At 41.8% G+C, this 16,721-nt stretch overlaps 1 protein-coding gene across 7 annotated transcripts in view; it reads left to right on the top strand.

Moving 5' to 3' along the window:
* Window positions 1-16,721, top strand: part of ITPR2 (inositol 1,4,5-trisphosphate receptor type 2) — a 390,831-nt gene that overhangs the window by 297,616 nt on the left and 76,494 nt on the right. For 6 of the 7 annotated variants that reach the window (XM_081210608.1, XM_081210607.1, XM_081210606.1 and 3 more), the window contains 4 exons: window positions 167-423; window positions 2,236-2,436; window positions 6,751-6,861; window positions 12,574-12,669. In XM_081210608.1, coding sequence (XP_081066734.1) covers window positions 167-423; window positions 2,236-2,436; window positions 6,751-6,861; window positions 12,574-12,669 — 665 coding nt within the window. The remainder of the gene's footprint in view (window positions 1-166; window positions 424-2,235; window positions 2,437-6,750; window positions 6,862-12,573; window positions 12,670-16,721) is intronic. The other variant, XM_081210609.1, reaches the window with a different exon arrangement.

Here is a 16,721-nt window from a genome sequence, read left to right as displayed (position 1 = left end):
AACAAGCCGAAAGCATCATAGAAGAGACTAAAGGATCACTTCAAATTCTAATGATGTATTTCTGTATCAAAATGCTTTACAGGTTTTTTTTATTCTCACAAGAACTTGAGTGTAGCTGATATTTTTATATTTTATGATAATCATACATTTGTTATCCTATGTATAGTAAGAGATTCAAATCTGCATCTGAAAGAAGGAATGAAGGGGCAATTAACAGAAGCCTCGATGGCGACATCTAAAGCTTATTGCGTATACCGCCGAGAAATGGACCCAGAAATAGATCTCATGAGTGCTGGAACAGATGCCGGGAATGTAGATGAAAAATCTTCAGAAGAAATGACAATGAGTCCTGCTATTGTGATTATGCAACCAATACTAAGGTTTCTTCAGTTATTATGTGAGAATCACAATCAAGAACTTCAGGTATGCTCTTGACTTTTTATCCCTAACCTTGCAAAAGGTGTAGCCGCCACAGAAGTATGAAAGTAATACAAGTGGAGGAAGCTCATTGTATGAGCAGGCCTTAAAACATCTGATAGAGATTTGAAGCTATTTTGTATGATATTTTGCAGCCCATGCTTTCTACCCTACATCTCACTGAAATGTAAATAGTTTAAAACAACCTACCATATATTTTAGGGACGCGGGTGGCGCTGTGGGTAAAACCTCAGTGCCTAGGACTTGCTGATCGTAAGGTCGGTGGTTCGAATCCCTGCGGTGGGGTGAGCTCCCGTCGTTCGGTCCCAGCTCCTGCCCACCTAGCAGTTCAAAAGCACCTTCGGGTGCAAGTAGATAAATAGGGACCGCTTTATAGCGGGAAGGTAAACGGCGTTTCCGTGTGCTGCGCTGGTGCTGGCTCGCCAGATGCAGCTTTGTCACGCTGGCCACGTGACTCGGAAGTGTCTTCGGACGGCGCCGGCTCCCGGCCTCTTAAGCGAGATGAGCATGCAACCCTAGAGTCGGACACGACTGGCCCGTACGGGCAGGGGTACCTTTACCTTTTTCCATATATTTTGCAAAGTTGTTTGTCTGTGCTCTATGCATTTGGACACCTCTTAAGAGAGTGTATCCAAATTTTGCATGATGGCTTCTGAGAGACTTCATTCTGGGAGTTCCAGAATGACTACTACCACACGCCATACCAAGTGCCCTGCACCTCACTCTGTACCTCAGTAAACACCAGCAACCTGCTATCTGGGAAGCCAGGAGATTACCGGTGGCCACTGCTGAACATGACTAACTTTGGTCCATTGTTTTCAATAAATCCACTCTGACTAAAACTTTGTTGTCTACAAGTGATGATAAGGAAGCATATTTATCTTAAAAACTGAAATAAACTTGTCAATATGATTTATGCAGCCAGTGTACTAACATGTTTTAATCTTTAAAGCTTTTTTAAAAATTCAGTGCTACTCCCTAGAGATAGGACTACTTGATTTGAATGACATTAGTATTTTTATTTTCAACCCTGGAAATTAATTTGGAGGAGTTATGATAATGCAAAATTTGCTAATTTGTGACAGTTTGTTCCTTATATTTGTTTTCAGTATTGGCTCAGTTCAGACCATAATTTGCACTAACCATGGGTTTGAACTTTAGAGCAAGCTTTGTAATTTAGAACATGGTTTGGAGCTGGTTTCTATCTGCTCAACCCCCAATCCAAAAAACCCCAAATTCACTCCTGCTTCTGTGATAGCACAGCTTCTAGCTGTGGAGTGACGGTCCTTTTGCATCCAGGTTCAGTTCCCATTATCTCCAGTTCAGACTAGGAGAGACCCTTTCCTTGCCTGAAACATTGGAGAGCCACTGTCAGTCATTGTTGACAATAGTGAGTCTTGAGATTCGGAGAATCTCTTCACAGTATATAGATATACTTTTTATTCTCTGTTTGTATTTTGTATTTGTAAAACCAATAAAAAAGATTTTTTAAAAAAGATAAATAGTTTGACTCACTGTAAGGGAGCTTCTTCGGTTCGTAACTATGGTTTGTCAATTCAATAATGCAATAATGCAAAATTATACTAAGTGCAGACCAGTTTACAAAACCTATTCAGACTGTGGTTTCTAATTTTTGTTTATCAGTTGGTGGCAAAGCAGTGAATATCACTTCAGACATCACATGAAACTGCAATAATTAAGCTACTTTAACAATGGTTTGGGATAATGCCTGACTGAACTGAACCAGCGTGTTTAATATGTCTGCATATGCATAAGGGTTTTTCCTCCTATTTTCAGAACTTTTTAAGAAATCAGAACAACAAGACCAACTACAACCTAGTATGTGAGACACTTCAGTTTTTAGATTGCATTTGTGGAAGTACAACAGGTGGACTAGGACTTTTGGGCTTGTACATCAATGAGAAGAATGTAGCTCTGGTGAACCAAACACTTGAAAGCTTGACTGAATATTGTCAAGGTCCATGCCATGAAAACCAGGTAACTTAAAAACTTCCATTGAAGAATCTTCACTGAATTCCGATCTGCATCCAAAAAGTGTCATCACCTAATTAATAGCATGATAATATCTGATGCTTTATGCTTCATTTCTTTACGCTGCTAGAAATGCCATTGGAAATTCAGGTCTGAAAGAAACCTAGAATTTTTTTTCAAACTAGACCAGGCTTTTTTTGGCGTATTTTTTCAGCTGCATGTTTATTTATTTTATTTATTTTATAAAGTGGGTAGACTTGTTTAAACAAGTGAAGACGCCTGCATGAGCTCAGTATGCAGGGAGTTCCAAAGTGTAGATGCTGCCACACTAAATGATTGAGTCCTTTGAAATGCATAACAGATATTATGTGGCACCTGTAGCAGTGCTAATTCCACAAAATTAAGTGGTTGAGTGAACACATGTAAGGTAAGTTTTCTGGTTATGTTATCAGTTAATATTGGTATTTGTAGGGTTGCTAGTTTGCAACCTAGTGAACCTGATTTTACATTTCATGCTAAAGATTGAGTGAGAGGTTTTGTAGCAGTTCTGTCTTGCTTCCATTCATCATCCTTCCATGCTTGCTGTGGAGTGATGCTATAGTCTTGATCACTAAAGCAAGCAAAGGAGAGAGAGAGTGGATGGACCAGAGAAGTATCATATAGCAGGCATAGCATCTGCACTGTATTGTCATAGGTCAGGCATGTCCAACTCCCAAGAGACTGTGATCTACTCCTACTATAAAAAATGGCAGTGATCAACCCACTGAATTTAGATTGTTGAGCTTTTCTTAGGAAGCCAAAGTTGTTGACCACAGCTCAGGGGCAACCGCAATCAACCAGTAGATTGCGACCGACCTGTTTTTCCTGATGACAACCTGGCAGCCTTGGAGTAGCAGGGGTTCCCACTCCGAGTATTTAACCACACCATCTTTGTTCCTGCCCTAAAGTACATATATGAATGTATGTGCATATGTAAAATGGGCACTATCATAACTAACATGGTGACAACAATAGCAATATTTTTTTCTTACAGAAAGCATGTTTATGCACATGCTTTCACATTAGTATATAAGCAAAGATGTGTGTGGCAACAGAATGCACAGGTGGTCTTTGCAGAAACACAAGAAAACTAATTAACTACCCCCAGGGGCATAGGAAGGGGGGCGGGGGTGGGTCTCCCCGGGTGCCATCATGGAGGGGGGTGACAAATTATCAAGGAACAATTACTGCCCTACTAGGATGGTTCATAAAAAAACTTTTTTAAAAAATGCCTGCTCCAAAGGTCTTATCTTAGTACACTAGGGATTATATAGCTATATATGAAATTTCATGCATATCAGTTAATATCTTGACCCTCCTCCATGAAAATAGCTGTTTACTTGGCCATTTTCCTATGTCGTGAAGGCTGAAATTTCTATTCAGTGGAGCAGGGTCAAGATATTAACTGATATGCATGAAATTATATAGCTATATACTCCCTAGTTTAGTAAAAATAAGACCTTTGGAGCAGGCATTTTTTAAAAAAAGTTTTTACTGCCCCACCCTCCGCTTGGCTTCCCAGGTCCTGGAAAGTGGGCCTAGGGGAAGAAAATGAGACGCCACCGAGTAGACTAGGCCTTGCCTTGCCTTCGCCCCGCCCCCTGCGCACAGCCGATTGGCCAGCTGGGTTGGGGGCGGGGCGAAGGCAAGGCAAGGCCTAGTCTACTCGGCCTCCTTTTCTTCTCCTAGGCCGACTGCTGAGGAGGCCTGCCAAGGCCGCGGCCTGTCCTGCGCACCCCCTCCGGGCCCAAACCCCCCTCCGGAAAACCTTTGCTGCCCCCCAAAGTGGCGCGTGCGGGACAATGGCAGCGCTGCCGCCCCGTTTTGCCCGCCTGTGGCGCCGGGAGGAGCAGCTCAGCCTCCCCTGCGTGAAGCCAGGACCCCCCAAAGCAGTTGTGCAATTAAAAGAAGATGAGAAAAGGCAGCAAAGCTATTCTGTGGCTAATGGACCAGTTAGGGTCTAGAAGCAGCCTGATGCTTTTGCAGAAAAGCTTTTCTTTCTAATAATTCTTCAGCAGATGTCTTGGCTATGCTGTAAAGGTTCTAGCGGTTTATTATTCTGAGAATTCTCAGGCTTTATAAATGTTGAAGGTTTGGACTGGGATTTGAGTGTTTAGCACAAAACCTATCACTGGGCAATGCGGGAACAGTTTTAATTTGTAAAATGCCTTTACAAATGCTCTTGTGTTTGGATGTGGTTCAAAAGATTTAATGTCACAACTTGTAAAGCTGCAAAACAATTTTTACAATAACAATTCTTGGGTACCAAAGTAATAAATATTAATCTTAATGTTCTGTATTATGGCAATGATCTAACCAAAGCTAAGCATGTTAAATCCCATTCATTTCACATGTTTAACTCTCCCCCATTGGAAATAAACATGTCTCCAAATTAGTTGCTGAAACAGTTAATTATTGCTCTTTTGTTTTTAGAAGCTTAATTTTGGGTAGATTATTCCCATAATACAATATTATTGATTGACTGCCACATATGATCTAAAACCCTTGAATACCTTTCACAAGTGATTTATTGATAATGAAATCTACATAATCAAGCACCATTAGATTATGTAGCTTACTACTTTCTGCTCTGACTGCCAGGGTTTCCCAGACCTGCCTGGTGTTGTCAGAAATTGAACCTGGGGTTTTCTGCCATTGAAGCATATGCTCTATCACTGAGCCATGGCACTACCTAGGGCCAGGAACAAGACATTCTGCTGGTTGAGGCACAGTTGTTGCTGCACTGTACATGCTCTGACCTTCCTCCTCCTCCTCTTCCTCCTCTTTTTGCTACTGTATCAGGCTCTCCAGAGCCCCTCAGGACAATGGCTTGTAATTCAGTTTTACTAGCAAACCAGAGGTTAAACTAACCCCTTTCCAGCCCCATGAGGAGCGCAGGGAGCATTCGCGTGACACACCTACACACTGCAGCCAACATGCTAAAGTGTCGCGACACACAGCTCTGTTCTAGAGTGAGGGGTTGTAGGAGGGGGGTCCTGTAGAGTCTATGCTACTCTGCCATAGTGGCACAAAATACTAGTTAAAGTTTGAGAATAGTAAAGTGTTGCACTGCAAAGCAGCAGTAGCACAGTCTCTGGGGTCACCTGACCCAAAAGGTTGTGGGTGACTTGGGACCACCTGTAAGTACACTTTGCTGCAATGGGAAAATGGGGGCAATGCTCTGAGCATGCTAAATGGAGGTGGGTAGGTGGTGAGTTGAGGGAAAACATGCCAGCTGCCACCTTTCTGTATCCCACCTTTCTGCCTGAGGCAAAGGTCTTAGTTTGACTAAGATCCAGCCGTGGACCTTGTATGATACATAGCATTTCTGTAGTGCTTTAGAGTACAGTGGTACCTCCAGTTACAGACGCTTCAGGTTACAGACTCTGCTAGCCCAGAAATAGTACCTTGGGTTAAGAACTTTGCTTCAGGATGAGAACAAAAATCGCACAGCGGCAGTGGGAGGCCCCATTAGCTAAAGTGGTGCTTCAGGTTAAGAACAGTTTCAGGTTAAGAATGGACCTCCAGAATGAATTAAATTCTTAACCCGAGGTACCGCTGTATTTACAAAATTCGTGAAATATTGTTTCAGGATTCTGGAGTGGGGCAGTATCAGTGTAGGACACTGTGCTGCTCCGTGCTACAGAGTTATCGATCAAGCTCTTAGATTACATTTGCTACTGCTGCTATGGAATAAGTATAATTCAGGCTGTTATAACACATAAACTTTGAAAAAGGGGGGGGGCTTGATTTGTTTTTGGGTGTTTTGTGGTGGGTTTGCACATGTTTGTTGCTTGTTCAGACTGCAGCTCTGTATCCTTCTCCCCTCCAAAAAAGTATATTAAATTCATATATACTGCATCACTAATAGGCACAGTTTGCATGTCCATTCAGCATCTGAAAAATGAACTAAAAAGTTCGTTTAATATCAACTTGATGCTAAAAAGAAAAATGGTTTGGATTTCAATAATAATAATAATAATAATAATAATAATAATAATAATTTCCTATTTGTGGTTTTGCAACAGGGGTCAATCAAGATTTCTCCTCAGTGTCTAGGGGTAGTATTCAACTAGTTTTTTACTCAGAGTAGACCCATTGAAATTAATTGATGTAACTCTTGTTCATTTATTCCAATGAGTCTGCTGTGAGTAAAATTTAGTTACCCTAGACTCTGATTCAAAACACTAACTGTGTCACCTAAGGCCCCAAGGAATTATTGTATATCTGAAAATTTGCAATATGTACACTGCTGTCCTTATAATTATTTTTATGTTCTAGTCCTGCATAGCGACACATGAATCTAATGGCATAGACATTATCATTGCCTTGATCCTGAATGATATCAATCCTCTTGGAAAATACCGTATGGACCTAGTGCTTCAGTTGAAGGTACAGTGTTTACAGGGCTATTCTATACAGATTTTCTCAGAAATAAGTTCCACTGGGTTCAGTGGGACTCACTTCTAGGTATGCATATATAGGATTTCAGCCTTTATCACCTATACTCATCCCATGGCTCAAACTCACAAGCCACTGTACTTGCACAGCAGCTCATAGAACTGGACTTAAGATTTACATTGGTGCAGTAGCGGTTGGTAGGGTTGGGTGCCAGCATGTGCCTGACCTCCCACCACTAGTATCATGGCAGCTTTCTGGAAGGGGCAAGGCAGCCACAAGTTTGGTATAGTGTAAATGTACCAGCAGGAGCACTGGATTTGCCCCGCAGTTGCACTTTCACCATGCTGCCACCTTGCCGGAGTAATCCACAATTATGCTGGTAGCAGGAGGTCAGCTTGCATGATATTGCATGATGCATTTCTTTAAAAAACATCCTCTGCAGTAAATTCTTTGAACTAAGGAGCATTCCCTTCCTGGGCAAAACACACTCCTAATGGGATATGCACTCGGGGGTTTGTGTTGTTTGCCAAAAAGCATAAGCTAAAGCTTTGCACTTTCTGTACATGAGAGTTTAATTTTTTAACAACAACAACAACAACAACAACAACAACAACAACAATAATAATTTTTATTTATACCCCGCCCTCCCCAGCCAAGGCCGGGCTCAGAGCTGCTTACAAGCAATAATAAAAACAAGTTGAATGATTACAACTTAAAAACAAAATTAAAATACAACATTAAAATATTGAGACATTAAAATATTGCCTCATCGCAGGAGGAGAAAGGAAAAGAAAAAAGAAAGAGAGGGAGGGAATCAAATTGGCTCCAAGCCAAAGGCCAGGCGGAACAACTCTGTCTTACAGGCCCTGCAAAAAGAAATCAGATCCCGCAGGGCCCTGGTCTCATGAGACAGAGCGTTCCACCAGGCTGGAGCCAGTGTTGAAAAGGCCCTGGCTCTGGTTGAAGCTAATCTAACTTCCTTAGGGCCCTGGACCACTAGGGTGTTGCTATTTATGGACCTTGAGGCTCTCCGTGGGTCATAGCGGGAGAGGCGGTCCCGTAGGTACGAGGGTCCTAGGCCATGAAGGGCTTTAAAGGTCAAAAGCAGCACCTTAAATCTGACCCTGTACTCCACCGGGAGCCAGTGCAGCTTGAAAAGCACTGGGTGAATATGCTCCCATGGCAGAGACCCCGTGAGGAGCCTCGCTGCAGCATTCTGCACCCGCTGGAGTTTCTGGGAGAGCTTCAAGGGCAGCCCCGCGTAGAGCGAATTACAGTAGTCAAGCCTGGAGATGACTGTCGCATGGATCACTGTGGCCAGGTCGGGGCGGGAAAGGTAAGGGACCAACTGCTTGATGCGGCGAAGGTGGAAAAATGTCGCCTTGGCTGTTGCTGTAACTTGCGCCTCCATGGTAAGGGAGGCGTCAAGGATTACACCCAAACTCTTAACGGAAGGCAATGGCACTAATTGGGCCCCCACAAGAGAAGGGAGTTGGCCCCTCCTCCCCATGCCATCCCGACCCAGCCATAGGACCTCTTAACCCAAATATTTCCAAATCCTTAATATGACATTTGTGCACACATTCACAAAAGTGTGTGTAGCAAACACAGCATGAGCTAGAGTGCTTGCATGTGTGCTCATGCCCTGGCAGCTGTTCCATGTACACAATATGGGTTGCATGTTTGGGGCCAATGTATTTATGTATGTATATATCTACGCTTCACTGTACATACTGCACTGTACTGCACTGTACACTACATTGTACATGGGCTGGCAGGTGGTGCACAGTGAGTGCCCTGTCAGCCTGCCATATATTGAGCATACATTTCAACGAAAGGTGGTAGGGCCAGTGGGGGTGTAGCATGTTTCATCTCCACAAAGTTGAATGCAACTACAACAGCCATGCTAATATTAAACGGTATGACAGAGGGCGATCAGCCCAGGGAATATACCCACTTTGCAAAGCATGGGGGCTGTGTGATAAATTATATTGCGATCTTGCAATTTGCATATAGGTTTGTCATGGAGTTTGAGGTGGGCCATAATATTGAAAGTGATAATTTACCTCTAACAATGGTACTAGTAGGCCCAGTATTTAACAATTCTTTCCCCAAAACTCAATTTATCTCTAATGCAAACTTAGGTGTGACTGCAGGCCATAGAATTAAGTGGTCCCCACTAGTACTCAATCTAGCTCTGACTCATCTTCATACAGATGACTTAAGGGCTATTCATATTGCTATCATCTCAGCTACCTCTGCTGCTGAGGCTATGACTTTATTTAAGATCTTGACTGATAAGTTGCAAGACCACTCGAGAATTGAGATCATAACAGTGGCTCAATAAGATCAATGGGATCTTCCAGCTGGTTCAACAAAGAGTGGAAACAGGCTAAAAGCCAGCTGAAGAGAGTTTACCGCAAATATAGGAACTAAAATTTACCCCTCTTAATTAATGAATATGTTCCCATCATATAGAAGTATAAACTTCTGCTAAGATGGAAAAAATCAGAAAGCAGAAAAACATGCTTGGCATATCATAATAAAGGCCTCTCACAATAAGGACATCTCCCTCTTCTGGTGTAGAATATCAGGCCTGCTGGAGAATGCTTGAAATGTTTCAATGCGTACTATCAGGCCCAATGAAGGGATGCAGTATCATCATTCACTCCATTATGGGCAAGATGAAGAGGTCAACCAAATAACAGAATCTTTGTAAAACTTTCCAGACTGGCCTCCAGTATCTACAACTGAGGTCAAGAACCTTATTTCACAGTTAAATAATAATAAAGCACCAGGCATAGACTATTTGCCCCCAGAGCTGTTGAAGTCTAACACCAACTGGTGGGTCTCCCTGCTGGCAGTAATTATCTCATTTATCAATTCATCCAGGTTATTTGGGCTACAGCGGTAGTTATCCCCATATTCAAAAAAGGCCTAACATCCGTTCTGGCTAGTTATAGACCAGTTAGTTTGCTACCTGTAATTAGCAAATTATATGCAAAGCATCTTTAACATAAGCTAGCTGATTGGATACAGTGGTGCCCCGCAAGACGAATGCCTCGCAAGACGGAAAACCCGCTAGACGAAAGGGTTTTCCGTTTTGGAGGTGCTTCGCAAAACAAATTTCCTATGGGCTTACTTCGCAAGACGACAATGCCTTGCGAGTTCCTGCTGGCTTTTTTTCCTCCCCCCCTTTTTCTAAGCCGCTAAGCCGCTTATCAGCTGATCCGATCAGCAGATAAGCCGCTAAAAGCCGCTAATAGCGCTAATCCGCTAATCCGTCAATGGGCTTGCTTCGCAAGACGAAAAAACCGCTAGACGAAGAGAATCACAGAACGGATTCTTTTCGTCTTGTGAGGCACCACTGTAACTGATTAAACTATTCTTGCCAAAGAGCAAGCAGGATTTAGACAAGGCAGATCCACCATTGCTTTGTACTAGCCCATTTTATAGATAAGTATATATATATTTAAAAAATAAAAAAAATGTCCAGTAGCACCTTAGAGACCAACTAAGTTTGTTCTTGGTATGAGCTTTCGTTTTTTTGTTTTTTAAATATATTTCTACTGCGTCAGACCAACATGGCTACCTACCTGAATATAGATAAGTATGTTAAGTAACCAGGTGGTGTGCTATATGTAGCTTTCATTGATCCAAAAGCTGCATTCGATTCAATCTCTCAAGTAAGACTGTCGGATTAGCTGAACTCTTCCAAGTATAGATAAAAGATTATTGTTCTTGACTAAATGTCTATATAAAAACGCTGTGGTGAATGTGCGTTGCTCTACAAATGGGCAGCTCACAGAATCTGTACCAGCCACAGATGGAGTTAAGCAAGGTTATATTCTAGCTCCCGCAGTGTTTAATTTATATATAAATGATATTGTCCAGAGTTTAACATCCCCAGAGTATCATGCCCCTAAATTGGCCAAAAAAACCCATCTCTATATTATTATATGCAGATGATGCAGTACTTCTATCTCAAACAAAAATGGACCTAAAAAGATAGTTGAGGGAATTCACAGGATACTGCCAAAGGGAACAGCTGGCTGTGAATTACAAGAAAACGAAAGTCATTGTGTTTTCAAGAAACTATAGGGCCCATAGATAGTCTTTAAATACCTCGGCCTTATTTTTCAGTGTTATGGGAAGCACATCAGAAATACTGTATGCAAAGGCAAAAGCATCTCAAAGCACCAAAACATCTGACACGCTTTATCCGTACAAAAGGTGGCAATCACGTACTATCAGCACTTGAAGTGTTTATTAAGCTAAATCCCCAGCACAGTTATTGTATGGAGCTGAGATTTGGACCTTGGATCTACTGAAGCTGTTCAATCTTAAGTTCCTATGGCAATTTTTTTCTGTTCCATCCGGTATTCCAAATGCTTCATTGTGTTTAGAGGCTAACCTCCCCACCCACACAGAGGATGCCTGTTTTTAATCTGCTTGTGAAGATTATCAGAGATCGCAAAGAAAGGAATATACGATAACAACAAGAAGATGAAGAAAGTAATAAAGGACTATCTGGATTGAACTGGATAGAATTGTTTAATTAAAGCAGCAATATAAGTGATGTTTGGACTCGTTCGGAGGTTGATGTATGGGTACCCCCAACAAAATTTAAAATTTGGCCCTATAATTTGGAACTAATGTGATTTGGATAATGTGATGTGATTGGCCTGTTAATAAAAACCATTTTTTTAAAAAAAGAGGCTAACCTCCCCTATGTTGAATTACAAATTTGGCGTAGGATATTTACTTATTGGCTTCGCCTAAATTTAATCCCCACTGGTCTATTACCCTTGGTATCGCAAGGTTGTCATGAGAGCACTTGGACTAAAATTGTCAAGAAAAAGCTTTACTTTTCTGGTTTGTCACTGCAAAAGTTTATTAACACTGGGTTTCGTAAAGCAAATAATTTAATTAGATAGCGCCTATATGATACTGAGAGACAGAATAATTTGGCCACAATAAGGAAATTTTGTCCATGGTATGATTATTTCCCAGCTAGTCATTTTGACATGTTGGCACCCTACCTGCAAAATTTAACAATTCCAAAATACAGAAACACTTTCACTTTTGCATTTTTGCACTTTCACCTTCGGCTGTACTTGAGGGTCGATTTCAAAAAATTCGGCTGGAAAAACGGTCATGTTCATGTGGAGATGGCAGTATTGAGTCAGTGGTTCATGTGCTTCTGGCTTGCACTCTTTCTAAAGATTTGAGGAGTGAGGTTATTGCCCCTCTATTATTGTCCATGCCAGGCAGCTCAACGATTGCTACTGTGTCCTTTCTTCTAGCAGATCAAGATGATCAGGCGACAGAAAAAAGTGCAAGGTTTTTAGGTGGGGGCAATTAGAATAAGATCTATTATTTGATTATTGATGTAAACCTCCAAAATGCATTTTGTATAGTTAAGTTTTACCTCTATCTTCAGTATATTTTATTTTATTGCTATAGATAGCGGCTGATGCATTTAAAGATTCTTCTGATCTGATCTATCTGATCACACTTGCAAAGAAATAATTAATTAGCTTTACACTGCACTAATGTTATGTCTTTCAAAAACAAATGCAAGCAGTTTAAAATCTTATCTAATAAAGAAAGCAGCCCTAGCAATATCAATTAAAGCAAATACAGGGATCATTAATTCATGAAATAAATTTTAACTGCATCAATTCAATTCTGTGCCCTCAGAATAATGCCTCCAAGCTTTTGTTGGCTATTATGGAAAGCAGGCACGACAGTGAAAATGCTGAAAGAATCCTTTTCAACATGAGACCAAGAGAGCTGGTAAGTAAATATTTGTATATTCTTTATCTTTTTAATTGAAAATGTCACCATCATTTTGTAAAATAAATTATTTGATAGCGCTTAATAGTTTCTGCACCCAGACAGTGACTGGATGTCACATCAGGATGGGAGCCGCAAGTCACAAATAGTTCTTTAAACAGGTCAAGCATTTAAGCAGGTCTGTCTTTATGACTTCATTACTGTTATTCATTCTAAGCATTATTTTCTATAATTGTTTTCTTAACTAAATTATCATACTTCAGTAAGTTCTCTTGGGAGAACATTACAAGCTGAAGAACCTAAGTTAACCATAAAAACCTGTATTATAAAATAAAATAGGCTTAAATTCAATAAAACATTTTTGCTGTATCTCTCCCCCACCCTTCCTGCAAATAGAGGCTGTGCTGTCCCAAGGGCCCAACATAGGTTATAGCCATTTTGTCAATTATTTTCCAATATAAACCCAATTACACAAATTAGTTCCAAATTAATACAATTTTGTTAAGAGGCCTCCCACGCATCATTCTTGATGGATCTTTATGATCTAATATTACTGCATTTCATATTCTTATTTATTTCTATTACTTTCCATTTTTTAAAATTATCACATAATTAACAGCTGCACTTTTAATCATTTCTATTCATGTTATTATATTATTTTAACTTCCAAAAAAAGCTTCAAGTGAGGAACCATAGCTTTTTCCTTTTCATTCTGCAAATGCCACATCCAAAAGTCAGTTGTTAGTCTCTTAACCTTATATGTCTCTATGATGTTTTCCTTTTTCCTGCAGCATTTGGGAGTATCTCCTTACTCCCACTATTGTTGTTGTATTCCAGCCTGGTTGTGGTGAAGCGGAAACTTCAAGGTTAAAGCCTCTTTTTTCTCTGACTCAGCTCCTTCCTATAATACTCAAGCAGTTCCAAATTGACAAGAGCAGATCCCTCCCTTCCACTGGCACCAAGAATCAACAAGTTCCAGAGATTCCCCATTTCTTCCTCTGGCTGGGAAGGGAAGGAAAAGTCGGTGCCATTCCTCTTCCAACATACAAAAAGCCCTCATGCCACTTTTCTTCTGCCGCTACCATAGCATTTTGCTTTTTTAAAAAATTGGTTATATCCAGTGCTTTTTTTCTAAAAACATGTTTAGGGGTTATCCTACTCATTATCCTACTCATACGGAAATACTGCCCCTCAATGGGACCAAACTTAGATTCACAAAATGTTTAGGGGTATGCATACCCCCCAGAAAAAAACACTGGTTATATCTCAACTTCTCCATGATCTCTTAGTCTTTAAGTCTTTTTTAGGGCGGGGGGGGGGGGGTAGGCTCTAACTCCCAGCGATATCTTTCCAAACAAAACAAGCAGGCTCTCCTCCCGCCTTTACTCCTTTCAAGCCACACACAGCTTTACATCTTCTTTTAAATATCTCTTCATCAAGCCATCCTCACTTGTATAGTTTAAAATCCAATATTAGGAGAGGGTTGCCGGATCAAAAATGTAAAAATTTCTATAAAATATAGCAAAGAGCCCTCCTCTCCTCCATCTACCTCCAGCACAAGATAGAATCTTCTCCCAATTTCAAACCTCTGTTCCATGCAGCTGATTGTTCACAGTTATAATGTCCATCTCGTCTGTTGTGCGCCAGTTCTTAATGCCAATTAAAACCCAATTATAAGGAGAACCTCTGCATCCAATGGCAATTTGGGGGGTGGGGTTTGCATCAGGAGAATTGCATAGCACCCAGTGCTTCCGCCTATCCCCACACTGATCTGTGCCAGGGCGAGCCATTGAGGCGACGGTGGGCTGCCAGTACCTCCCGTAACCCCAAGAGGTTTATAGGGAATTGTTTAACCCTTCCAACCCCTTTTTCAGCCTGTGCCTCTCTGATGTTGAGAGAGCCATCACCATGGCACGGGACAGGAACTGGAAGCACTATAGCCATTTTGTATAGGGCAGGTCTCAGTCCTTTTTCCTTTGATTTGCAGCCCACATACCAGTGGTGGGCAGGACTGGAGGCAAAAGTGAGCAGGGCTACACTCTCTTTCTATCTTCCTTATTCACCCCCCCCCCCACTCTCTCTCTCTCTCCACCAACAAACTTGCAGTTTACACTGGGGGAATCCACTCCAATAACACTCCTCCCATGCAAATTGCAGCTACAGAGGATCCAGTCCAGACTGGGATCTTGGCATGGGGGTAGTGGGATTTTAATCTTGCTGAAGTCTTAATCCAGATCACTCTCCCACACCTGAAATTACACTTGGGGGGGCCTCCCATGTAGTAATTCCAGATGAGAGACTGGGAAAGAGTGGCTTGCCTGAGGCCATATAGTGAGTTAATGGCAGAAGTGACATTTAAACTAGAGTTTTCCTGGCTGACATCTCCTTTTCTGAGCTACCATACTACCCTTTGGTCATGTGGCTGGAACACCATTTAAATATTGCAGCCATGCGGGCAGGACCTAATTTCATTGGATCATTTAGACATTGTGCAAGCCACATGGAGGATTCTTACAAAAACAAAAACAAAAAATTAATGGTCTGAGGCAGCCTAACCAAACTGGTGCCCTCCAAATGTTCTGAAAGGGTTGATGGAAGTCATAGGAGGGCATCAGGTTGGTGAAGGCTAGTAGAAAAACATCTCAAATGCTCCCTTTAGGGTCATTCTTCTTCAGGTGAAGACGGGCAGCTCCCCAAATGTGTAATAAAATTCCCACTAGCCCTGGCCACTGGCCACGCTGATTACTGATTACATCTGGAGGCAGCCACGTTGGCTACCTCTTCCCTAAAACGTTGACATTAGCTGTGTACACTGGGGGTTCATGTAATGTTCCTACTTGTAGTCTCAGGCACACATGCAGTCAATAAAAGGCTGTGATTGCTTGTGTGTTAGGAAAACCCACTGTGTGAAGCAGCTTTGCATATCCAAGCTCTATCAGTAATCCAAGGGATCGCACGCCATCTTCAACAACACAACATTTGTAGTTTGGGGATACTTTTGGAACCATCATTGCCACGAGATGCACAAATAATTGGTGGCTATCCCTTTCAGCAGTTGTGGCTTGTGCACCAACTCCACCCTTACCTAGACCACAATAGTCTAAATCTCTGCAACTCAGGCACTGATCACCTCAAGTCTGGATTACTGTAATCCAATATATGGGACTGCATTTGGGATGGATGTACAAACTGGAGCTGGTGCTGAATGCTGCCGCAAGGTAGAGTATTCAGTTGTGCACACGGTAAAGGTAAAGGGACCTCTGACCATTAGGTCCAATCGTGACCGACTCTGGGGTTGCGGGGCATATCTCGCTTTACTGGCCGAGGGAGCCGGCGTACAGCTTCCGGGTCATGTGGCCAGCATGACTAAGGCGCTTCTGGCAAACCAGAGCAGCGCACGGAAACGCTGTTTACCTTCCCGCCTGAGCGGTACCTATTTATCTACTTGCACTTTTGACGTGCTTTCGAACTGCTAGATCGGCAAGTCCTAGGCTCTGTGGTTTAACCCACAGCGCCACCTGCGTCCCTCACGTTACACCTGCGTGCACACGTTACACCTGTGCTAAAAGCACTGGCTGCCTGTTAGCCACCAAGCCATTTTCAAGGCTTTGTTGCTGACATATTAAGCCAACAGCTCAGGACCAGAATACCTAAAAGATAGCCTTCCCCTGTGTAGGTCTTTGGCAGGATGTTAAGATAATCAGAGGAGGATTTCTTAGTGGTGACATTTTTTTACCATATGTTATTTGCAGGTCTTCTCTGTAGCGGTGCAACTCTTTGAAACATATTCCCTCACCCCACTCCCGCACCCACAGCAGGCTGCAGCCAAAGATTGCTGAAAACACATTTGTTTGCTCAATAACCCAACTAGGTTATTGGCTCATTTTTGGCATTGTGTATATTGCTGACCATGATTATTGTTTGTTGTTGATTTTATTTAGATTTTTAATGTATATTTGAATACTTCTTTGATTTTACATGTTTTTAATATTTTAGTGTTGGGATTTCATTTTGTAAATCATTTTGGGATCCTTGAATGGTAAGAGATTTTG

This window comes from Podarcis bocagei (genome assembly GCF_964188305.1).
Source record: "Podarcis bocagei genome assembly, chromosome: 10".
NCBI lineage: Eukaryota > Metazoa > Chordata > Lepidosauria > Squamata > Lacertidae > Podarcis > Podarcis bocagei.
This window is presented reverse-complemented; position numbering and strand designations above follow the sequence as displayed.